At 41.4% G+C, this 26,726-nt stretch overlaps 1 protein-coding gene across 1 annotated transcript; it reads right to left on the bottom strand.

Moving 5' to 3' along the window:
* SFPQ (splicing factor proline and glutamine rich) lies at positions 1-25,410 on the bottom strand. The gene is made up of 12 exons (XM_089666840.1): positions 24,476-25,410; positions 22,625-22,813; positions 21,711-22,012; positions 20,529-20,624; positions 19,347-19,540; positions 17,267-17,351; positions 17,045-17,159; positions 16,921-16,966; positions 16,725-16,843; positions 1,149-8,957; positions 387-445; positions 1-51 (listed from the first exon to the last, which is right to left on the bottom strand). Exons 1-10 carry the CDS (start codon positions 25,313-25,315, stop codon positions 8,808-8,810), a joined length of 2,136 nt encoding a protein of 711 aa, XP_089522966.1. The 5' UTR covers positions 25,316-25,410; the 3' UTR covers positions 1-51; positions 387-445; positions 1,149-8,807.
* Between the last annotated feature and the right edge of the window lie 1,316 nt (positions 25,411-26,726).

Here is a 26,726-nt window from a genome sequence, read left to right as displayed (position 1 = left end):
CAAGTTTTAATTTTTTTATTTACACAAACAAATCCTGTCAAACAAGTAGCCCTGAAGAAAAAAAAAAAAAAAAGAAAAACCATTAAATACACAAAAATTAAACAGTACCTAGTCACCAATACTTCACACTTAAAGAATATATCAATGCAACATTTCAGATTCCTGATGTGCCTGCTGTACCATGTACTTATGCAAAAGTATCCAGTTCAGGGATTTCAAAGGAAGGAATACACAAGTTCTGGCCAGTATCAGCAATATGTTCAAATGTTTTGCCTTTCTATTTTAAACTGAATGGGTTGTTTTAAAAGTTGAGGGTTTATGAAATTAAACATGTAAATGACCAAAGTTTACTATACTTTAATCAGAAATGTTAAATAGAATTATACCTCATCTCCAATTCAGTGGGCCTTAAGAGGCAGCGTGGACTGGATGACATGCATTAAGTCTGGAGAGGAAGGGAAAAAAAGTATTAAATTGTGCATAAAAACAAATTAAATACACTGTTACTAATTGGTGCCAATTTGTGCTTGAATTGCTTTCAGTAACTAGTTTAATCACAACCTAGCAGATTAATGCTATAGCAGTCTGTTAGTTATGATACAGGAAGAATTATGGCATCTAGAAGATTACTGCAAGGCCTGGCAGATAATAAAACTGCTTTTGAAATTTTGTTAAAATTGCACCAGTTTTTGTAGAAAATGACAGATTTAATTTGGTTACAACAGTTCATATCAATGACAGGTCTTTTAGCCTTCTGCCATCTACCTGTAACTGGCTGCACTTGCATGCACACCCCCCAATTTACAATTATGGTCTGTACACAGAACAGTAGAGGAAACCACATTTCCTAGGGCAACTGTCCATACCAGATGCAGAATTTGGACCAAGCACTTTCCTCCCATCTACACACTCACTCACTGTGGAATCCTCCTGCTGTGCCTGCATTCAGACAACAGGCAGCCTTCCCTGACAGAATACAATCAGTGCAGCTTGATGTAGCCAACAGCACAGATTGTTTTTCAAACATGCTGATTGACACAAGTCATTCAATGGAGCAAATTGCGTACAACCAGCTAGCCAAATCATTGATTGAAATTTTGATCCAGGTATGGTTGGTTTAAAGCACCAACTGAGACACACGAACATACCTTAACAGACTCTGGAATCAACGTCAGCCAGTATCCAAATTCCATACCTAAAGATAAGTGAAAAGCATTACTGACCAGAAGGACTAAGCAAGCTTTCAATTTACTGAAATACTGACCAGAAGGACTAAGCAAGCTTTCAATTTACTGAAATACTGACCAGAAGGACTAAGCAAGCTTTCAATTTACTGATAGTGACTAAGTAAAACTATGATCAAGAAAAAAAAAAATTAAAAAAAACTGGATCAAAGTCTTAAATTCTAAAAATTTATAAATTATAAATTTAGCATATTGTGGTCTCAGTAAAAATGCTGTGTTAACCAGTTGAGCAAACAGGTTAAATTGTTTAGTTTTGTAATTTGCTCTAACTAAAAAGGGGTCTGGACAAAGCTTGCAGTTACTCAGCACAGCGAGACCACCATTAAAAAATATGAGTATAGCCAGATACAAGTCAGGTAATTTTAAATCAGTTAATTGATAAATATCTGCAATACAGATATCCATCTGCAGTTTAGTCTAATGTTGTGCCCTTACAGCACATTCATAGAAAGGAAAAATGGTAAGTCATTCAAACTAAAGAAATGTTTGTGTCCAAAGCATTTGGACAAGGAGTAAAATCTTTAATCCTAAAGTTTAGAGCATACAACTGCCTGCCTATTCTGTTAAAGTATTACTCCATTTTAAATACATGAACCATTTATATCCCGGAATAAAAGTTAAAGACAGATTTTGCTTTTGAACAGTTTCTCTGGGTTGTTTTAGGAGATTTAGGAAACACTAAAGGAAACTGCACCTTTAAAAATAAAAAATAAATAAATACAAACAAACACAGTATGTGCATTCTGACAAAACAATTCTGACAAGAAGAAATGTATTTACTAATCTGAAAACAATGCAGCACTTTATAACCATATTTCCACATTGTTCCAAAATGTGTTTCTACTGTAAAAGTCAGCCACCCAATCCAAATAAACCAGTACTCTCACTTAAGTGTTTCTTGAAAATGCCATACTGATAAGAGTGCAATGTTATGACGCGACTAAGATACTCCATATACCCTATAATGTTGCATTAGTAGCTTAACAGCAGTTGCTCACATTTGCCTTGTCAGCTTGTTATAGTAAGTCGCAAATCCAATATTGCAATCTGTTATAGGACAGAGGAAGTTCAAGCGCCCGATACACAAACTGTACAACTATCACTAAGACAGAGTACATACTGGAACTTGCATGTTCAGTACCCTTCTGCCAAGCATAGTAAACACTGAAATGTTCAGAAATGGCAGCATGGGGTGAGCAGCACATACTGGCGATATACCTGCCTGAAGCTACATTTCACTTTAAACACCTCAAAAACCCCAGATGAGACCTGCTAAGTGCACACAGGTCCCCAGCAACAGAGGGATTCTGCACTGAGCACTTTGGAGCAAGTACAAAGTCAGAGAAGGAAAATCTGCTATAATGTACAGACACCCAATAGGGTGAGTTTCTATAAAAACAGCCATGGGTGGGGGGGGGTGGGGAGTATACATGCAACTGAGCAGCATAATGGGAAATGCTGAAGTTTTACCTATAGTTCCTTCAATATAATGACCATGGGACAGTCTTATTTGTGCATTACATCCTGGCTCTAATAACTGCTTTGTAGTGTGACTTTTCTTTACAGTTCCTGCCTCTTAAAACCAAGTCTATCAGCAAACTCAAGGGCCTGAAACCAGATTTCAGGTAGTTTATGAAATTTAGGTCCGCAGCTGCCAAGATGTATGTGCATGTTACCCTATATAAAAGTAGCATGTACCAATTTTGACATTAACGTGCATGTCCAGTCAAAGCATTAGTTTGCTAGTGTGGGGACGGATTAGAACTCCAGAGACTGAGTGCCATCTGGGAATCCTATAGAAATATTTCTCCTTTACATCACATTGACTGAAAGCAAGGTTAAATCTGATATAAAGCCAACAGAGAAGTTCTAACAGTCTCATACTAGAAAAAAAAAAAAAAAAAAAAAAAGTACCTCAGACAACCTCAAAAAACCATGTTTACCTGGTTTGTTCTATATCCAGTTTAGACCCAATTAATTTGGGACTCACACCTCATAGTATCATGGGGCTAGTTAAAAGCCAATATTTCTATATAGGGACACAAATCAATATACATCAGGAAAACAGAGTGCACCTAGTGTCCAGATTCACTTGTAATAAAGGTTTGAGTAAGTACCAACGTACATAATGCATTCTTGCATGATGCAGTTTCCACAACTTCCTTGAAATCCATGGAAACATTCTATTAGATGTATTAAGTTGAAGTAAAATATGTAGTGAATGTCAACCCCTCTGAGTCAAGACAGTATGGATCATGACATTGACTTGCAAGTCAGCATGCTTTCCACTGATCTCAGGGAAAAACGTTAAATTTTGAGCCATAAATCCTGTTTTTTTTTTGTTTTTTTTTTTTAACAGGTTGGGGTACCCTTCTTTTGTCTAGAGAAGGTCACGATATCAAGGTTTTGCTTTGCAATCCAGTTACTCCTGAAAGCCCCCCAAAAAAAAAAAAATTAAAAAAAATAAATAAACCCTTATGTTACAGCAATATTTGAGACAAAAAGGCAAATGGTTGCAGCCTTGTTAGAGCTGTGCATACTTTATAGTACCACTTTTCATTTGACAACACTAGGTCACTAAATACAGTGCATAGTAACCACTTCATTTGGACAACACTAGCCTACCAATTTTTACAGCTAGTACAGATCAGGTTTAATGACACTGTTCCACTTTGCTGTGTAACAGTTGATGGGCCATTCAGATTTTAAAAAACTCTTAAAAAGGTTACTGAAATGTCAAATGGCAGCAATGTGGTCATGTGCCCACTTGCAAAGGATCACAGATATGAAAGTCACTGTCTTTCCACACAAACCCCATACAGTTTAAGATCAAAAAAAAAAATCACAAAAATGTAGATGTGCAGCAGTCACAACTTTTTAATGAAGCTGGCTATTCCAGCTAATGTATATTCAGCACGCCAAGCTACAAGTTGTAGAGAGTTTGTGTAAACATCTCACATACCTTAAAAAATGTACAGAGAGAATAGGGATGGCTGATACTGCAGGGGGAGGAAAAAGACTTGCTGGCTTCAGGACACTTGAAAGTGACCTGGAGCAATGATGCAAAAAGCATGATCAATACAGAATGTCTGTCTTTCAGACAATGGAGTGAGCAAAGGCCATTCCCATACTGCCTCAGTACATTCCTTTTAATTATACCATAAAAGCCGCTTTAATATTTTCACTCACAAAATGGTCAGGTTCAGTTATAGGTAAAAACCTTTGGCAGTGTAACCCACTGGCTATTCCTCATGAGGACTCCAGCAGCAAGTCTGACATTGCTCATAGCAATGGTTTAACTCTTACTCCAAGCTGCAACAAGGTTTCCATCATCCAGTTGCATTCTTCACAATAGGTAAAAAAAAGGCAACAGTATGTGATCCCTTTGTAATAAGCAGCCGGTGTTATACCTAGAAAACGCAAATTGAATGCTCAAAATACAAAGAAAGTATCAAAATTTTGTCACTTGTAGGCAGACTGCTCCTTTAAAACACTAAAAAGGGAAAAAAGGTGCTATTCAACCAGTTTGATTATGTAATACAAAACACTAAAAAAGGATGTGTACCAACAGGCATAACACAATCAATGCTTGAGCAATTTCTAAGCACAGGTCATTGCCAATTTTTAAAGGCATTTTCTTCAGAAAGTTTGCTCATTAAGAGTGAAAGAACGAAAATCCTTTCAACATCAGGATTACACTATATTCACGGTTAAAGTCACAATATCTATATAGACTCTGGATATGCCTTCTAATTTAGAAGACCTCCAAATACACTAAACCTTCCCCTTGGAAGGCAGCAAATGTCAAACACTAATGCCACCCCTCCCCAACAGCCACCTAAGCCAGCACTGGAAACCAGATTAAAGATGTAGTTCATTACAGTAAACGCCGACCTTACAATTGCGCTGCTGCATAGCAGAAGTTGACCACAACAAATAAGTGCTGCATTGTTTTCATTGAACAGAAGTGTAATGTCAGAATAGCAATATAACAGTATGTCACCAAGGTAGAGGATTTCTTATGTACCTACCTGGACAAGGCCAGCACTGAGCATCTTGAAGCAGGACTACAACATCCAGGATCCTATAGTCCAGTAGCACTATGTTCCTCAAAGTTATGCACTGCAGAATTGCTTGCTACAGGTGGTCACTAAGATTGTAAAGTGCAATTGATGCGGCTAAAACTCCAGTAAAAAAATAAAGTGAACAGATTCTTACATCTCTGGCTGCCAACAAAAAGTACACTGCTGAATAATACTCATTTGTGCCTTGATGAAGATTTAAGACTCTGAAAAGAAATTAAAGGTCTAAATATTGAACGTAGACTCCAGTTAATTCCTACTAAACCTGCAGCACAACATTATGTAAAATGTCCCAAAAAAAAAACAAAAAAAAAACAAACAAACACAACAGCCAGCTAACGCCAGCCATTAGGTCCCCATGTATTGAATTCTGCAACAAAAACCAGGACTATTTCCGAAAGACAAAAGGTTTGGCAAAGGTTCTGGATATTAAGAACCATAGTCAATAGGACATAAGTGACATTTGACATAATTTATATGACCATTACTTTATGAGCCAGGTGGGGTGGTTTAAGGCCATTAAAAAAAATAAAAATTAAAAAAAAAAAAAAAAGCCCATCACCCCCTCCCCCACTATTCAAAAAAGGGGGAAAAAAAATAAAACAAAAACCACTACAAAATCAGTGGTAATTTACTTTGGTAATTAAAAGCACTTTGTCAGTTGAAATGCTAAGGCCCAAAAGCTGTCTTTGCACATATTTGATTTTATTACCACAAATAAGGCTTTCAGATATTCCCTGATGTTTATAAACTAAAGCAAACCAATTCGGTACACAAGTCTGCGAGGAATTGATCACGTAATTACTTTTCCTTGTTGAGATCTCAGCAAACAACCTGCTGGAACCACTGAGGGCTTAAAATTGTGACTGCTATAAAAACACTGTAAAAGGCTGCTATAGAACACAACCACTGAATGTAAACCTATATTAGGGTGATAACATTTGACTGCCACAAATTCTAATCTAATTACACAAACCAGCTTTAGATAAACGGAAAGCTTTCCTATTTGGGTCTGGAAGGGATTGTTCTCTAGGCAAGTTAGGACCCAAAACGAAGTGAACTACTAAGAGAAATTGAGCAGTGGCAGCTTGCCTTGTGCTCATGTGGCATGAAATGAGCTCAAAGTGTACAAATTTTTCAACCCAACATTGCACAAAAAAAAAAAAAAAAATAAAAAAAAAATAAAAAAACAAAAACTCAGTCTAAGGTCTTTGTTCCAAGCTGATTCATACATATTACAGATTCCATATCATGTTACCTCTGATATATGTAGGCCTTTACATGGTAAATATGGTAGTAAAGCTGAAATCCAGACAGACAAAGGATTTAGTCTACTTATGTTTAAGGTGTAAAAATGCAAGACAGCTAGAAGAAAAATCATATTTTAATCAACTTCTGGCTTTAACAATTACTTCCTGTGAAAAAAAAAATTTAAATAAAAGATTCTCACCATGCAAGGGAAGGAACACAAAGCCAGTTGAGCGCTTTGCTTTACAAAGCACCGTTAACCTAATGTTGTACTTGTTAACAGAAAGGGAAAAGAATGACAGATCTAATACAGAAGTAAAATTGAGCATTTGTCTGGAGTTCAACTTTAAACATTTGATTCAGCGTGCACAATAGTCCCAGTGAGTTAGTGCAAGCATGTCTTAGTGGATCTTGCAATCATTTGCTATATCCACACACCCACCCCCTAACATACACAGCATGAACTTAGAACGTACAAACCTGTCAACAGCCTATCCCCATTTTAATTTCATCAGATCAATATGATTGTGCACATCCCTAACAATGTTCCTCTGTCAATGAGAAAGATTTACAAAGTTAAGCAAAGTACATGACTAGTTTACAAAAATTCTGCTTTGAAATGTGCATATAATTTGCTGTGAAAATTATGACAACAGCAATAATTACGCAAACAGAACAAATTAAGACACAACAGTAAACCTGCACAAAGAATTGCCAGTGGCAGAAAAAACCCTGCTCATTCTTTGTAAATCTATCCCAGAACAGGACAAGGATTTCATATTGATGCACTATAACAGAGTGCAAATTAAAAAATATATATAAAAAAATGGGAGTACCCAAGTGAGGTCGGCGACACTCATCTGAACATTAGATGTTAATTTACCATCGGTTTCTTTGCAGCCATGGAAAAAACAATGTGTTTTCACAACATGCACAAAAGTCAAGGTTTAAAAGATCCATCTTGGGAGAAAAAAAAAAAATAATTGATGTTCACAGAAAGTCATCTGCTGTTGTGAGCAGGACTAGGATTGAGTCAGCTGGGTAAAAATGCCCAGAAAGACATCAGTTGCTTTAGACATACAATTAGTCATACTTGTGGAAGCCATGATCCCTTACTGCAGAAGAAAAGCTGTTTAACATTAACCTGAAAAATCAAAAAGGCTAGAACAAAACTTCTTACGCTGGCAACAGAAGTACAGACACTGCTTTAGAGGGAAGAAAAAAAAAAATATATATATATATATATTTGCATTGGTCCTCTAGGATTAAAGAGTTGGCCAGGTAACCTCTTGCCATCTTATTTGACTGTCCAATACCCCAAGTAGTAATATGGGGATCTGAAGCTTTAGGAAAGCTATATAATTTAGATGGCATTCAAGAGTTAGGTAGCGATCCAGTTACCATAGAACAGGAAGAAACAGAATCCCTGCCAACAAAAGCAGTTATCTGCAGTGACTCTTCCAGAACAGTTCTCTGCTGTTTGGCAGAGTAAACATTAAACAGCTTTCCTAATGCAGCAAGTCATTATACCCAACTCCAACCAAGAAACATTGGCGTTCTAGTCCTAAGCTGTGCAGCACGGAACTGACAGTACAGTTACCCACCCCAACACAATAACTTCCACATTTTTATTTAGAAGTATTTTAATACAATGTATTACAAGGACAAGTTTCATCGAGTGTCTGCTCACCACAATACTCAAACACATAAATTAGCATTATCAGATCCATCCCTGAACCACAGGGAGGTAATCCACAAATTAGAGCATTACTTAGAATTAGGACTGCCATCTTAAAACAAGAGGGTCAAGTTTGAGTAACGGCTGTATGCTGGGGATAAAGCTGCCCATTTATTATTTACAGTCTGACGCTGGATGGCATGATGGCAAGTCAAGCAATAGTCTTGCCAATATACTCCTTTCTAGGAGTATTGCAGTTTGATGACCAATACTAATTACTGGTGGAAATTTTAACAGCAAAGTCCAAGAGTTAAGTAGCATCCAGTATACTTAAAGCACATGTAAAAAAAAAATTTGGGACATTGATGGGAATGAACATACACTGCCATATTTAAAAAAACAAAAAAAACTCAGACCTACATATATCATATCCAGCTTCACAGATACTGGGGCAAGCAATTGAGCATTCATAAAAATGTTACTTCAATAAAATAGAAGATAAAAAGTGTTAACAAAAAAAAAAAAACAAAAAGGGTCAGATTGACAGGAGGCCATCTAGAACCTTGGTTTCTTCGGTGGCCCTTCATATTCCTCTCTCCCCCTCCCATAGCCTCCAGCACCTGCTGTAGGAGGAACTGACCCAATCCCTCTGGAAGCCTGAGCATTGGGAGCCCCTGCATTGCCCTGAACAAAGCGATCATTACGCTGTTAAAATCAGTTCATTACAGCAGTTGTCCGTGTGTGTATGTGTGTTTTTAGAAGGGTCCGCAGTGAAGGTTCGTCGATACAATCATCAGTGAGCCGATCCACGGGTACCAGGAACATAGAAAGGAAAAAAGGGTAATTTGCAAATTAGTTAAAGTATCACATGTCATGAGATACGCTCCCACAATTGAAAAAGGATGTCTGTGTCAAAGAACAGACTTCCCACGGTGCTCAAAAGCACACATTAAAAAAAGGGACCAAGAGGCAAATTCAACTACATGAATTGCTTGCATAGTAAGGACGTACCAAGTTACATTTTACTTAAACCTATTCTGAAGTATGCAGAAATGCTCACTTATACAGGCCCAATCATACAGGTTTCATCAAACTCAAGTATGCATTATGACCCTACAAAAACAGAGGGAGGATACTAGTCGATCATGGCCCTATAGGTTTACTGGTACTGCAAGAAGACTAGAAACATATGGCCCTGAAAAAAATGTAAAGCCAAGCTAAGAAACATATGGCCCTGAGCATTCAAAATGAATGCTAAATGATTGTCATTTAGAGCCACAAAAAATACATCTCAGGAGTACCAACACATGGAATAAAGTATCACCCATGACCAACTAAGAGGATAGGCATCTAAAAATCTTCAAGCCTGGGGACCTCTGATGAATTTCAATTAGGAGCAATACAGTTAAAATAACCAGCGTTTAACACCGCTTTAAGTAAGCCTATCCTCAATACTGACAGTCCTCCTTACAAATACTAAAAAGGAGGAGACTGATCATTAAGATGGTGCATAAGCCCCATTTCCCATACAATAGGTTTTTCCTATAACTGTATGCAAAGTGTACATAAAGATAGTGTTGACTAAGAGGGATCAAGTCAGATCCAGCAACATAGGCAACTACATGTTGTTGATTTGTCACTGAAAGGTGATCAAAAAAGCACACACAACGAACACCAACTTGGCAGAACGAAAAAGCATTTTAGGCTGGAATTTTAATAGGTTTTTAAAAATAAAAGTATAGCTTAGAAGCAATTCAGAGTGTCCACTTTTTTTTTTGTTAAGATCTTTACTGCTTTTAGATTCAAGTCCATTAAGGATTTAAACGTGTTTAACATGACTAAATGGTTAAAAAGGCACTGCTGTTGAGCTCCACACAAAATGTAGTAGTTGTTCACCTGTAGAGTAAAGAACCATCTAAAGCCAGTCTGCAGAAATGATACAGACCGTGTTATGTACATTTATAGCAGTGAAGTGAGAAAACAAATCAGCTTTACAGAGGCAACTGAAGCCTCATCATCAATAAAACTTGTTATAAAATATAAAAAAACCTCACACAAGGCTTCAGGTATATCCTTAAAGCTGAAGTTCAGGCAAAAATGAAGAGCAAAATAGTAAATAATTGTAAGAGATGCACTTTACAGCAGCACCTAAATGCATTGCTTGATTACATTGTGTCCTATACATCCCTCCCACCTGTGTTTTCTGGGCATTTAAAGTGATATTAAGTCAGCTTTAAAACAAACATGATCTACTTACCTACTCTGCATCAATATTGCTGGTTCTCCCATCTATGCCCTCCATTCCTGCCATCTGAATGCCCAGAGGGCAAGCTCCTTCCCCACAAAATTTGACCTGACAGAGGGAGCCTATGGCTCCTGCTGCTCACAGTGAAGCCTGCGATTCCAAGTGGGGAGTTTAACCTTAATGCAGGGAATACATTAATGTTAATAAGGCTCCACACCTATACTTGAGAACTTCAAAGTGTTACTAAACCCACAATAGTAAAATCAGTCTGATTATGACAAGCATGCTTTACTGTACATACACCGTGAAACCTAAGGGGTTCATCCTCCACATTGTGTAAAAGGCTGATCGATAATCTTTTCTGATACTCCATTGTCCCCTAAATATCTCCTGACAGAACATAGTTCAGTCACTCTGCACTTGCTCAGTTTGGTGTGCATGGCTAGTTTCTCTTCTTGGGGAGAGTGCATGTGATCAGCACAGGGCCATTCAGCAATTTCCAGACAGGTCAGGGGCCCTGCATCCTCCAAGAGCAGAAAAAAACTCCAAGCTTTAACTAGTGCTCTGCTGGCCACTGATAGAAGTCACAAGAGACTGCTATATATTACAGAGAAAAGGTATTTAGCAATTTATATTTTCTAAAATTGCATTTCCATGAAGTGTGTCCTGTGGGAGACTGGAGAGTGAATGCAGGGTCCTGGGTTTAGTAACACTTTAAGGCCAAGTTCACCTTTACAACATGCTGTACCCATATTTAGTGAGTAACGTGTTGTAGCCCCCCCCTTCGAGAGACAGGGTTTCTCCCCCAAAGCTGCCAATCTGTAAATGAAGAAGCTACAAGTGCCATCTGCCATTGCATCAGTCTGTTATCAATGGCCTACAAGCACGCGAATCATAAAACTTGGCCTTCAAAGCAGTTCTGTTTAGCAGGGCTCTCTTTGCAGCTAGTGAAAAAGCCATGTGAAGTACACCCTGCCTGTACTCAGTTCTAGTCACGCTGCCTGAAGAGAGTGATCGATGCACACCCACTCAACTATGCTGTTAGGAAACCATTAAGAAAACTGCCACTAGCTAAAGCAGTCTGCTTCCTAAAGTAGAACCAAGCACTGACACATTTAGTTTGCTAAAGCACTATAGCAATTTTTATTTTTTGCATGTCAATGCTGTTGACCTCCCTCCCCTGCCATTTTCCATCTTCATGCACTAGCACCAGCTACACCATCCTTGATCAGGACCAGCCTCTTGACAATAGTGTACCACACCTGGCAAGATTTGCAGTCACGTAGTCAACAAGGAAGCAGGTTTTGACATAGGAACACAACAGTATGTTGTCCCATAGCAGGAAGGGCTTGAACAAAGTCCTTAATGGCAAGATTACCATGTATTTTGGTGAAAGATTATAAATTGGCAGCGCTTATATCATACCTCCCTATATTTAAAAAAATAAGTCAGTTTTATCAGGTCAAGCCTAAATATATGTTTAAGCAGTTAGAGAGTTTTGTTCACTCATGTGGGAACAGCTTTTATATTGTTTTTGTCAATAATTGGACTTCGGCTATATAAAAAGCGCATTATCAGGATCTTTACTGACTGATGAAGATTAGAAGTGGTAAAATGTTATGGTTATTTTTTTGTTGCTATGCGGTTTATACAGTGCATCCAGAAAGTATTCACAGCACTTAACTTGCCACATTGTTATGGTACAGCTTTATTCCAAAATGGATTATGTCTCACCCCCCCCCCCCCCCCTCTCAACATTCTACAAAACAATACCCCATAATGGCAACATGAAAAATTCATTTTGAAATGTTTGCAATTTATTAAAAAAAAAACCCACATGTACACAAGTATTCACAGCCTTTGCCATGACACTCAACTTTGAGTCCACCTGTGGGAAATTCAGTTGATTGGACAGGATTAGGAAAAGCATAAACCTGTCTATATAAAAAGGTCCCACAGATAACAGTGCATGTCAGAGCACAAACCAAGCAATGAAGTCTAAGGAATTGACCATAAACCTCCGGGACAGGATTGCATCAAGGCACAGATCTGGGGAATGGTACAGAAAATTTTCTGCAGCATTAAAGGTCCCAGTGAGCATAGTGGCCTCCATCATCCATAAAAGGAAGAGCTTTGGAACCACCAGGAATCTTCCTAGAGCGGGCCGCCCAGCCAAAATGAGCAATCAGGGAGAAGGGCCTTAGCCAGAGAGGTAAGCAAGCATCCAATTGTCATGCTGAAAGAGCTCCACCATTTCTCTGGAGAGTAGAAAACCTTCCAGAAGAAACACCATCTCTGCAGCACTCCTATCAGGGCTGTATGGTAGAGTGGCCAGACGGAAGCCACTCATCAGTAAAAAGGCAAAATGGCAGCCTGCCTGGAGTTTGCCAAAAGGCACCTCAGGAACTCAGACCATGGGAAACTGGTGTGATGAAACAAAGACTGAATTCTTTGACCTGAATGCAAAGTGTCATGTCTGGAAGAAACCAGGCACTGCTCACCATCTGGCCAATACCATCCCTACAGTGAAGCATGGTGGTGGCATCATGCTGTGGGGATGTTTTTCAGCAGCACGAACTGGGAGACTAGTCAGGATTGAAGGAAAGATGAATGCAGCAATGTAGAGACATCCTTGATGAAAACCTGTTCATGAGCGCTCTGGACCTTAGACTGGGGTGACAGTTCATCTTTCAACAGGACAACGACCCTAAGCACGCAGCCCACATAACAAAGGAGTGGCTACGGGCCAACTCAATGTCCTGGAGTGACCCAGCCAGAGCCCAGACTTGAACCCAATTAACCATCTCTGGAGAGATCTGAAAATGGCTGTGCACAGACTCTCCCCATCCAACCTTATGGAGCTTGAGAGGTACTGCAAAGAATGGGAGAAATTGCCCAAAAATAGGTGTGCCAAGCTTGTAACAGTCAAAATGACCTGAGGCTGTAAAAAAAAAAAAAAAAAAAATGAATTTAATCCATTTTGGAATAAGGCTAACAAATTGTGGCAAAAAAGCGCTGTGAATACTTTCTGGATGCACTGTAAATATAGCAAATATGCATACACACTTTTTGCACTTGAGGGTCCATGCACACCGACTTATTGCCAGTACTCGGCAGGAAAAAAAAAAAAAAAAAAAAAAAAAAAAAAAACACATTAAATGTCGATATCATTTTGTGTTTTCTTCTGCCAAAAAAACATTAATACAGGTTATTCCTGCCTCTAAATGCCAAGCTTAACCACTTGCCCTCTTGAGGATTTAGACCCCTTCCTGACCAGGCCATTTTTTGCGTTACGGCACTGCGTTTTCCCACAATTGAGGGGGGGGGGGGAATTTGACTTTGCTATTAAACATGTTTAGTTTAAAAAAAAAAAAAAGTCAAGTTTTGGCCAAAATGTATTCTGCTACACGTCTTTGCTGAAAAAAAAAAATCCCTATGTGTACTAAGTGTATCTATACCGCCATTTGTAAACTAACTTTCACGTAAACAATATTGGTTTACGTGAAAGTTAGTGTTTACAAATGGCGGTATAGATACACTTATTTGTACTAGTAATGGCAGAAATCAGCAACTGCGGAAAGCATTCTGACATTGGGGGAGCTGACTGACAACCCCAGTGACACCAAAATATATATAAAGCACCAAACACTACTAATGGCACTGGGCAGGAAGGGGTTAACAAGGAGCAATCAAAGGGTTTGAGCAAGTCAGTCAAGGGCAAAAAAAAAAAAAAAAAAATCCACCATGCAATGTCACTACTCACTGCCACTGTATGAGCACTAAAGATAGTGAAGCATTATGGTCAAAGAAAAAAATAGCACTAAGAGTATAGTAAATATTTACCTCCCAAGGAGGTATACCTTTAATTGGAGTAATATGTCATAAGCAACATCAGAGTATGGTAGCCAGGATGAAGCAGTGGAACCGTTCGCTCCTCAGGGAGCTCAAGCCTTGAGAGAACTCTGTTGTAGTGAGTGGCTGCACACGCAGGGGATCACAGCGATCTGGAAGCAACGTCACTGCAACCACGGAAAAGGCAGAAGCTGGATCCTGGCCATGGAACACAAGTTAAGCTGGTAACTATGACATGTGCTTTATCAAGTCTTGACTTGATAAAGTGCATGTGCGCAAAACACCAGCTTGGCTTGTGTTCCAAGGCCAAGAAATTCAGCTTCCGCCCTCTCCGTGGTCGCAGTGACATCACTTCCATTTCTCTGTGATCCTGATTGGGTCCAGCCGCTCACTACAACGGAGTTCTCTACAGGCTTGAGTTCCCTGAGGCGGACAGTTCCACTTCATCCTGGCTACCATTACTCCTGACATATTACTCTAAAAGGTATACCTCCTTGGGAGGTAAACATTTACCACACTCTTACATGGCTGTTTTTCTTGGAGCATAATGCAATCAAAAGGTTAACTGCTGTTTCACTGTAAATCACACTGCTTTGGATGTCTGTGCAGTCATCCAAAATCAGTGTGCACGAGTTGACGGGACTGTATTGTTTAGATAGTTTTCCTCCCTTGTCGGGGATGCTTGGCAATCAGCGTCCAGGACCTGGTAATTACAGCCATGGCCACGAACAGCGGTGCGGGTAGGGAGAGTGCCCCCTACCTGGAGATTTCAAAATCACATACACGCTATTTTGCACACCCATGCAACCCTGTAGCAGTATATCGACTTTAGGGTGATCGGGAATCAGTTAAAAAATGCCTCTAAAAGACCATGTGCATGGACACAGGATAAAATTGAGCTGCTTCTAAAGCCAAAACGTTAAACTCTTCTAGGAGCAGCAATTTTCTAAGAGAATGTGCATGGACTGAGAAATTTATTTCAGGTACTTCTATGGCGCTGTCAATTTATGCAGCGCTTTGCATATATATTGTACATTCACATCAGTCTCTAACCCTCAAGTGGCATACAATCCGAGGTCCCCAACTCACATTCATACATACTAGGGCCAAATTACCTACCAGCATGTGAGTGTGGGAGGAAACCAGAGTACCCGGAGGAAACCCATGCAAGCACAGGGAGCACATGCAAACTCCAGACAGGTGATGCTATGGTTGGGATTCGAACCAACAACCCTAGGTACTGTCAGGTGAAAGTGCTAACCATTTAGCCACTGTGCTGCCCAAATATATACTCTTCAATGTCGACTGAGGATATCATGGCGTGAGCACTTTAGAATAGCTTGTTATTAAAAGGACTATTGTTAGGTTTGCTTACAATATTCCCAGAAACATTTTGAATAGTCAAGCTACCGCACTGCAACACAAGTCCCTTAAAGCACTACCTACTATTTTAATTCCACTCATTTTGTCATCACTGCCCTGTGCATATACATCATGTTTTATAGGAGCCTGAAGTTCAGCTTTGATTACATACCTTTAGACAGCTTGTCCAAAAATCACTATTCACCAAAGTTATAATTTACTGCAGGACTTTTCCAGTTAGACATGCACAGCAAAATGTTGTGGCTTTGTCAGAAATGCTATTACACATTAGTACATTTAAATGTAGCATAAAATGCACTCAAAAGGAAACCAAGTTTAAAAGAAAAAAAGCTAAACTTTTACTTTGGCACAAAAGGGATATTTATGAAGAAATGCCACATTACTCTACAAATTACTGCAATAATTTAGTGGTGTATTTGTAATTAGTCAGCTTTACTGTATAATTTCCAATATAGTTAAAATTGTGAGTGCCAACATTCTCACATTCCCTCCAAAAAAAAAAAAAAAAAAAAAAAAATAGTACTATGTACCAAGCCTGTTCTTTTCAAGCAGATCTGGTTTAGAGTTTTCAGTACATAGGTGAACCCAAGTTTTCATTACTATAGGGTTACAGTAACTTACAGGCCCTTCCTTCAAAATTACTAAACAGCAAACACCAATCTAAAAAAAGGGTTTTAAAAACAGGTTTTTAAACATTCAAGATCAGGAGTTACGAAAAAACCCATGACTCAATTTCTGCCAATAAGGATCAAAACAGGATCACCATTTTGTAAAACTAGCTGCTAGATCAGACAAGATGTATTTCACAATCTAGCCTCCAAAGCCTCACATACAGGACAATTGCTTATGCAAAACCTGTTAAGGCTTTCAAACTACCAGTCCTGAGACAAGCTACACAACGTGCAGCAGTCCACCATACCTAAAAGCACAATAAGCAGAAACTAGTCATTGTGAGCGACACCATTTTTGAAGCGTCAGTTAAGATACATTACCATGTCATTCGCCATTAGAGATGAGGCAATTGCTGCCTGTGTCACACTTGGGCTGCTCTCGTAGCCCATGCCACTTGATCCAAGTGTTGGATATTTTGGGGCTGCAGCACCATATGGATCTTTAAAACAAATGCATGTAATTAGGAAAATAATTAAAAATATGCCAAGACGAAAGCAAATTGAAGGTTTGCAGTACCTCCCATGGACAACGAGTTGGTTCCCATGCGCATATCCCGCTCTCTCTGAAAAAGAAAGTCAAGTTGTAACAACTAGATCCACAAAAGGTTCAGAAACAGGTTTCAAACATTTGAATGATTTACCGGGTCCATATAGCTCATGCGGTAACCCTCTTCCCGCTGACGTCTCATCTGTTCCTCCATTTCACGCTGTCGCAGCATCATTTCTTCTTCACGTCTGCGGCGTTCTTCCTCTTGTCTATTTAAAGACAAACATGTTTAGTTTGAAATTCAGTCCCCCCCCCCCCCCCCCCCAAGTTCTAGAAGCTACAGTGAATCCTACAATGTGAAAAACACTTTGTTCACCTCAACTGCATTTCTTTTCGCTTCTGCATTTCTTGGTTGTGTAGTTCCTCCATGCGTCTTAGCTCTTCCTGACGTCTCATCAAATCTAGGACAAAATTTGGGATAAAAGTTTCTTAAATGCATACGTATTTTTATTTTTATGTGCAGTTATTTTAGTGTTTGTGTACTCGTATACAAGTTTGTGTACACAGTGGCATAAAATTGAAACAAAACAGGTCCTTAACACTCACTAACTTAGTCAGTGGCAAACAATGTACACAAGCGAAGACCTTCCAGATAACCATTAATATAAAGATTTTAAACACAAAAACGTATCAAAACCTAAAATAACTGCATTAGTTAACGGTTTCCTTGATTTTCACCAGGTGATATTTATAGAAATCCTTTGACAAATCTGTCCAGCAAAAATTGGCCTAAATTGGTTAAAAAGGGGTTGAATAAAAGTACAGCCAAAGCTCTTTTGACTGACAGTCACTGCTCTGCTTAGAGGGGCCGAGAGTTGTCACACTTAGGGCCGACGGGGACAGATGCAGGATTGGACCGATGCTGCATCCACCAACATACATACTATTTTCTGGCGTATAAGACTACTTTTTATACTTAAAAATATACCCCAAATTTTGGGGGTCGTCTTATACGCGGGGTATAAAATGTGAACCTTGAGTTTGTTTGGGTCAAGCTGGCTGGATGTGTGGTAATACTGTACATACAGTATACCACGCTTAGCCAAGCTGGCTCAAAACAAATGTTCCTATGACAGATTAATCTGTCAGCCCGCTGGATGTGCGGTATATACAGTATACTGCGCTGAGCCAAGCGGTTTCAAAACGTACCGGTACGTCCATACTGTAATCAGCCCGCTGGATGTGTGGTATATACAGTATACTGCGCTGAGCCAAGCGGTTTCAAAACGTACCGGTACGTCCCTACTGTAATCAGCCCGCTGGATGTGTGTATGTACGGTAGCTGCAGCTACATACAGTATACACTGGGCCAATGACGGCGAGTGATGTATTCTACCAATGAATACAAAGCCTGCTCGGATTGGCTGAGGTTGTGACATCAGCCCACCTCTGACTCAGCCAATCCGAGCAGGCTTTGTATTCATTAGCAGAATACATTGCTCGGCGTGATTGGCCCAGTGTATACTGTATGTACCCGCAGCTACCGTACATACATGCATCCAGCAGTCTGATTACCATAGGGACGTACCGATACATTTTGAAACCGCTTGGCTCAGTATACTGTATATACCGCACATCCAGCAGGCTGACAGATTAATCTGTCATAGGGACATTTGTTTTGAGCCAGCTTGGCTCAGCGCGGTATACTGTATGTACATTACTGCACATCCAGCAGGCTGTATATATACTGTATGTAGCCGAAGGTACCGTATTAGTGCACATCCAGCGGCAACGATCCGATTTAGAATTTGATGCATATGATGACTGTCTTACAAATGTATCACAAGAGGTCATTCATGAACTTATGTCAGAGGATGAACATGAGGATTTTAAGTACCGGTAAGTCATAACCATTTCATTTAAAAAAAAAAATCTGATGTTTTTAAAATGGTGTTGCCTTGGAAGGGGGGGGGGGTAGTCTTATACAGCGAGTATAGCCCAAAGCCTATGTTTTAACTGTAAAATTTGGGGGGGGGGGGGGGGGGGGGTCGTCATACACCCAGACGCCTTATACGCCCGAAAATACATCACACCTCTTTAGCCACTTGCCCTCCGGAGGATTTTTCTTCCTCCTATACGGGGGGGGGGGGTAGGTACTGTGACTGCCATTGACATCAAACACACATCAAATACAGCGATCAGTACTAATAAAAAGCACACTGCACTAATGAGCAGGAAGGGGTTAACATCTGGGGCAAAGGGCTAACTGTGTACTGTTTTACTAGGGTAACATGCTGCCGTGCAAATGTGCAGATAAAATTTTGCTTTAGGGTTTTAAACAAATACTCACAAAAACAGACCCAAAGAAAAAAAAACCCACACAACCACAACCCACCACACAGTATACAAAAAGCAGTCCAACCATTTTTCTTTGGGGGGGGGGTTTGGAGTCTAACCTTGCCGTAAAAGGTTGGCTTGATGTTCATGGTAAGCATCTTCCATTTCACTTTCTAGTTTCTCCCTAGCTTCCTTCATATTTTTCTCCACTTGCTGCCTTTGCTGTTTCTCCATGTCATCTAAAGACTTCCAGCGCTGAGAATATTCAAATTCGAAGCTTCCATGCTGGGCAAACCGTGGGGGACCTCTCTCTCTCTGTTGGATAAAGAAAGTAGATATTTCAAGGTAAAAAAAAAAAAAAAAAAAAAATACATACCATTTGAAACAGATTGCCACATCCTAAAAAGCAGACCAATAATAAAAAACATGTAACAAGCAAGGGCATTGAGCTGGCTGGGAGAGGAGACTGACATTTGCACCAGAGCATATGACATGTATACTTCTCAAAAAAAGGGGGATGTGAGTCTGGGAGAGCAGAGCTGGCTGGGATAACCAGGGACTGATAATGGAAGTGTCAGTGTGCAAGAACATTCTGCTGCACAAATCAAAATGTAACAAGAGGGTAGGGGTCCTGAATGACTATTAATCATTTCTAATCATTCAGGAAACTAAAAAGTGGATATAAAATGTCAGAAAGCATAGAATCTGTGGGAGTTTATTCTTGTTTGGAATTCCACTTCAAGACAACTTACATGTAGGTGAACTATTTCCCAACTTGTCATCCGATTTCATGCCTCACCCTTCAGTCGGCTGTATACTCTCTCTACAACTAGTCACCCGGCCTGGTGATTGGACAAAGTAGCTACATCACATTGATAACGTTATTCCTGTTCTATCCTCTTAAGCCTCGTTCACCTAGTAGCAGATTTGACAGCTTTGAAAAGCAATCCACTTGTTGAGATTGACAATTGAAATGTCTTCTGAAGAACTTCCACACCAGACACTGCAATGCAGTCCTATTCACATAAACTGGGTACACTTGACAGCAGTCCCACCTATCAAAAAGGGACGACATGCAAAACAAGCTGGGCTGCAACAACACATACAGCCATGTCCATTGGCATTGTTAATTAACTGAAGGCAAGAAATGCAGAAAAAGCAACCAGTTTAACCCCCCCGCTACCCATGTAAACAAGGTCAGCCCTGGTGTCCCAAGTAATTTGGGAAGCCGATAAAGATGATTCAGGTACTTAAACTAGCAGTTTAAAGAGAAAAAAAAAAAAAAAAAAACCCAAACATACTTTTGATATAGATGATTCTTCTGGGCAAGTTTCTCAGGGAGGCCATCTTCATCATCAAATTGCTCCAGAGGCTCCACAATAACAGGCATTGGGGTTCTGTAAAAGCACAATAGAAATATACTGTAAGTGATCAAATTACACTTGAAGCAAAAACTGCCTCGTGCCAGCCCTAACGTAGATTCGCTCTCCTACCTCCAACCCACCCGGGCTGCTTGTTTAGTAACATGTTACAGCCTGGATACGGGAGTAACACGTTATTAAAGCTTAACCCTTTACCCTCAGTTCATACTAGTGCCATTTTGCATGCCACAACATGGCAGCCCCTTCATTTCAATGGGCTGCAGTGCCTCACAAATTTGTAGGGAAGGTCCCAGGACCTTTCCAGAAATACAATGCGGATGACATACCATTAAGATTAATGGGGTACCACGTTTTGAAAACGGGTGGCAAAAAATTCAGTACTTGCAGTGTTTTGCAATGGGATGAATCAAGGGGAAAATGTGCATGCATTGCTAAAGGATGCAGAGCTGAGGATATGAATCCAAGACCATGTGCTAGAGCTCTCCTGCCTGTCACTTTTTTCATCTTTTGGTGTCACTCAAAAGTAATCAACGTCTACAGAGAGAGAAAGGACACTGCTTTGAATAGAAACAAGTACACAGTATAGAAGGATATGCTTTGTCCATATTTTAGGTCTGACGTTCAAAACCACTTGAAGTATGCATCTGAGGAAAAAGGGGTGGGTAAATCTAAAAGGATTTTCCTTAAGCATGTGAATGGTTTTCCCTGCCATTTTAATTCTGTTAACCCAAATCTTTCGATCCATGAACTCTTGACAGAAGACAGTCAGTTCCAGACTTCCCTGAACACTGCACAGATATTTAGCAGTGCTCTAGTCAAAGGCTTTGGTGACTCCTTGATTAGACAGTGAAGGAGAAATAAAATGATGAAATCACCTGCTTTTCACTAAGCATATTCTGGAGTGGACAGCACTGTACACACAATACAACCCTCTTCAACCCCACCCCCTCCTAGCATTGCTGTGAAGAGCACTACAAAAAGATCAATGAGATTCAAGTACTTATGTCATATGCAACAATACATGATTTTCAAAACAAGAATGCATTGGATTAAGTTATGAATATGCCCTAGGTTTAGCTGAAATTTTGTAATGAAACTTACGTTGTCAAAAGGAAGACTCCTTCATTGCACCTTTCATATGCCTTTCTAGCAGCTGGCTTTGCAGCAAACTCAACGATTCCTTTTCCTGTGGATCTTCCACGGTCATCAACAATAACCACGGCTCTTTCAACTGGTCCAAACTGACTGAATGCTTCCTCCAATAGCTCGTTTGATACAAATGGAGACAGATTTCGTATGGAAAGGGCAGCAGAGTGAGTGGCAAAGCGTACACGAAGTTGTCTGCCTCTCATGGGGAAATCATCAAGTTCTGCTTTTGCTATTTCAGCCAATGCCCTTGTTTCCTAGAAATGTAAAAATGTATTCAGATTTGAAGTAATGCTAAAGGTGGTGTTTATTTTTTAAATAAACCAAGCATTGTATACTCCCTTGCTCTGAGCAGCACCACAGAGCTGCCCCAAACCTACTCTTCTACACCCCCACCCACCCAAGGTCACCTCCATTCTTTAGTGTTAAAAATTAATTATGGCATAAAGCGGGGCTTTAGAAATTACAAAAGTCAAACTAGCAGTTAAAAAAAAAAAAAAAAAAAAAAAAGGGGGACACCTAGTGCATTTTCTTCAATGTTTGAATGAAAGAAGTATTTAAACCAGATTTAAGTGTATATCAGATTTACAGAAAGACACTTCAATTGCACCTGCATGCCCATTTCTTACATGATTATGGTCTTTACTCAATGGTCATCAGTGACAAGTAAAACAAAGGGCAAAGGTTATAAAATGTGGAAATTTGATTCTTGTGATAACCAATATGGCAAAATCTAGACTTGTCTAAATATTTAGAAAAATCGATATCTAGGTTTTTAAGTGATAATGCTCATTCAAAAATATATTCATAGCACATATTCCAATTTCAAATGAACAGTGAAAAAAACCCCACACACCACACGAACTTACCAGCTTAATGAAACCGAACCCTTTACTTTTGTTGATAAAAACTTCTCCAGCTTCCCCATACTTCGAAAACAGTTTTTTAAATTCATCATCAGAGATGTCAGTAGGAAGGTTTCCAACAAACAGCCTGCAGCGTTGAGTATAGGTCTTTTCTCCTGGCCTCTTCAAAAGGGACAATGTGGCCTTCACACCCTGTTTAGAACATCAAATTACAACTGAGAAAAAACACGACAGACTTTAAAAATGCATCAATGTTAACAGAATCGTTTTTGCTTTCCCTACCAAACATTCAAGTAACTGCAGCAATCACACAAACATGCTACTGCCATAAAGGAGGGGTGGGGGGAGGGGCAGAGCCAAAATGGAGCCTAGACAAAGGAAAGGCAGCCCCGGCAGCCATTTTAGACATCTTATGCAATCGCATCCCTAGACAAGATGAAAGCCATAATGAAGCTCTCTGATTTGGCAAAATCAGAACGTACCAGTCGCCACACAAGAATGGCTAGGCATTAGGTACCATTCACAGGTTGATATCTACCAAAAGATTGGTTACAGCCCTAAGATTTGTACCCTCGAACGACCAAGCTATAGCCTTTATAGGTCACAACAGACCATGTGCAGAGAAAAAAAAAAAAAGAAAAAAAAAAGTGATAACATACTTAATAGTAAAACCCAGCTTTCAGAGCCTATGCATTCAGCCACTGGTTCAAACGGTTAAAAGCAACTCGTGACTGGTTTAGTGCTTAGCAAGGACATTAAATCCCACCTGACAAAGGGAAAAAAAAAAAAAAAAAGGGAACAAAGAAGCATTACCAAGCAAAGCTATTAAAGCACACTGCAACCCCCACAACAAAAATGCAAAACCCCACAGATGAATAGAGAGCCCCACACAATGAAAAGCATGAGCTCACGTGCCCATCCTTTAACATCCCATCCTTGCTACACAGGAACTGTATACAATAGTATGAAACAGGCTGAGATCACCCAGATATTTAGAAGACTAACCCTTATGCATGCCATAGACAGCTCGAAAACTGCAAATTTTTTCAAACGATTAAGAAAAAAAAAAAAAAAAAAAAAAAAAAAAAAATTTGGTTAGTTAAACAGGTTACCACCAACGATTACAAAAATCGGCCGGCCAAGTCATAACGTTCACCCCATATAACAGCCACAACTTCTGTTCCTTCCAGATCACAGCTCGCGCATTTTTTCCCGTTAAAACAATCATACGATTTGGCCATCATTGCCGTGAAAATCTCGTTTTCCACGAATTTCCCAACATGACCGATAATCCAAAAACCGGCCGACCAATTGACCCACTAACAGTGCGAAAATCGGCCAATTAATCTTTTGCATGAAAGATTGGCCGATTTTCAAACAGTCTATGGCCGGCATTACACCAGCCCCATGTATAAGATCAAAGTGACCAACTTATTGATTTTCTGTGGTCATTCACAACACTACACAATACAATATACGATGTAAAGACAAATTTGAGCAATCCATTCTAAAATGTTAACAAATCAAGCAAACCTTTAGACTAAATAGTTGGCGGCAGATCAAAAGGAGCCCATACACTATACAACCTAAGTACCCATCGAACTACCATCACTTATGTATCTCAGTACCATGCCCAACTGGATTGGGTTGTTTAGGTGTGTCCGCAACATCTAAAGAAGAATGTATAGTGTATGGGCAGCTTTAAGGGGGTGGCAAAATCAGATTGTATAGTGTAACGCCAGCTCACTCCCATGTGTTGATCGATTGAAACCTAGATTAAATCCCATCTCTACATGTATGGCCCCCCCCTGGGGGGTTTAGTAGGATCTCCTAGAAGCTGAACGCTTCACTTACTTCATTAAAGGGCTCTTCGTGGCTGGCATTTTCCATGTGGACATCATGTGGATCGGACTGTGGAGGATGGGAATGGAAACGAGACTGGTGTGGTCTCTTCTGGCCGACCTGGTTGTTAGGCCCAGAGCGCCTTTGTTGCTGCTGCTGATGGTGGTGGTGATGCTGCTGCTGTGGCGGCTGCTGGGCCTGCTGCTGAGCTGGGGGCTGACTAGGAGTGGACATCATTTTGGGCTGCGGTTTCGGGGCCTGGTTCTGGATGGCGGGTTTCTGAGCACTGGCCTGTTGTTGCTGCTGCTGCTGGTTCTGCTGCTGCTGTGGCGGTGCCTGCTGTGGGGCAGCCGCGGGCTTCTGCTGAGGGGACTGGGCTGGTTTGGTCTGTGAAGTAGCCTGGACTGGGGCCTGGGAAGGAGTCTTGGCGGCCGGGGTCTGTGGAGTCTGTGGCGTTTGGGCGGGCTTGGCAGGCTCCTGTACGGCCGGCTTTTGTTCCTGGGCAGGCTGCGGCTGCTGCTGTGGTGGTGGTTGTTGTGTTGGTGGTGGTGTTTGTTGTTGTGGTTGTTGCTGCTGCTGAGGAGGCTTTGTCTGACTCGGCTGTTGACTCTGCTGCTGATTCTGCTGCTGCACGGGCTTCTGCTGCGGTTGTTGCTGCTGCTGAAGCGGCTTGTGAGGCTGATACCCAGAAGTGCTGCGAATGGAGTCCAGGAACCCCGGGCCACGGTGGTAGTTCGACATTCCTCCACCTCCCCCCATTCCACGGCCACCGTTACCTCGGCGATACATGCTCATGCCTCCCATTCCTCCGCCTCCCATACCACCCCGGCTTCTATACCTATCCCGAGACATTGTACGCTGTAAGAACGGAGCGCGCGAGAAGCACAAATAATGTCCGTCACCCTAAAATGGCGGCGAAGAAGAGAGGGAAACGAGGTGGCTCTGTCCTCTACTTCTATACCGAGCTCGCGTTTACGCCTTCCCAACTATTGGTCCAATGAGAACACAAGAAGCGCTGAGCTCGACGTGCTATTGGTGAGCCAGCCTGGTAACAGGAAGGGGAAATTGAGCTTCCTCCCGACTCCGCGGTGGTGATTGGACCGCTTTCACGCCTCGCTCCTCCTCTGTAAAGCGGCTCGTCCCACCCTGAACGCGGTCTAGCCAGCGCCTACTACGGTGATTGGTGCATTTCGATAAGTGGCAGATTCTACCACCTATCAGGGTACTCTAACCTTTGTAGTGCGATTATGAAAGTCATAGTTTATATTTAATGAATGAAGGCTTTGTACGAGATTGTGTGTTTTGTAGGAAACAAATTGGGGATTTTGCATTTAAAACAATAATTTATCTGTCTCCCCCTCTCTGTATCTATCTCTCACTCCCCCCTTCTCTCTCCCTTCTCCCCCCCCTCTCTCTCCCTCCCTCCCTTCTCCCCCCTCTCTCTCCTCTCCCCCCTCCCCCATCCTCTCCCCCCCTTCTCCCCCCTTCTCCCCTCCTCCCCTCCTCCCCCTTCTCCCCCCTCTCCCCCCCTCCTCTCTCACCCCCCTCTCTCCCCCCTCCTCTCTCACCCCCCTCTCCCCCCCCCCCTCTCCCCCCTCCCCCCATCTCTCCCTCTTCTCTCTCTCCCCCTCCTCCCTCTTCTCTCTCCCCCTCCTCCCTCTTCTCTCCCCCTCCTCCCTCTTCTCTCTCCCCCCCCCTCCCTCTCTCTCTCCCCCCCCTCCTCCCTCTTCTCTCTCCCCTCTCTCTCCCCTCCCCCCTCTTCTCTCTCCCCCTCCCCCTCTTCTCTCTCCCCTCTCTCTCCCCCTCCTCCCTCTTCTCTCTCCCCCTCCCCCTCTTCTCTCTCCCCTCTCTCTCCCCCTCCCCCTCTTCTCTCTCCCCTCTCTCTCCCCCTCCTCCCTCTTCTCTCTCCCCTCTCTCTCTCCCCCTCCTCCCTCTTCTCTCCCCCCCTCCTCCCTCTTCTCTCTCCCCTCTCTCTCCCCCTCCTCCCTCTTCTCTCTCCCCTCTCTCTCTCCCCCTCCTCCCTCTTCTCTCCCCCCTCCTCCCTCCCTCTCCTCCCCTCTCTCTCTCCCCCTCCTCCCTCCCTCTCCTCCCCTCCTCCCTCTCCTCCCCTCCTCCCTCTTCTCTCCCCCTCCTCCCTCTTCTCTCTCCCCTCTCTTTCTCCCTCCATCTTCTCTCCCCTCTCTCCCCCCTCTTCTCTCTCCCCCTCTTCTCTCCCCCCTCTCTCCCCCTCCCCCTCTTCTCTCCCCCTCCCCCTCTTCTCTCT

The sequence above is a fragment of the Staurois parvus genome, unplaced genomic scaffold (genome assembly GCF_062004578.1).
Source record: "Staurois parvus isolate SC_StPar_1 unplaced genomic scaffold, SC_StPar_1.0 ptg002866l, whole genome shotgun sequence".
Lineage (NCBI taxonomy): Eukaryota > Metazoa > Chordata > Amphibia > Anura > Ranidae > Staurois > Staurois parvus.
Note: the sequence above shows the minus strand (reverse complement) of the source record. Positions and strands in the feature narration are given on the sequence as shown.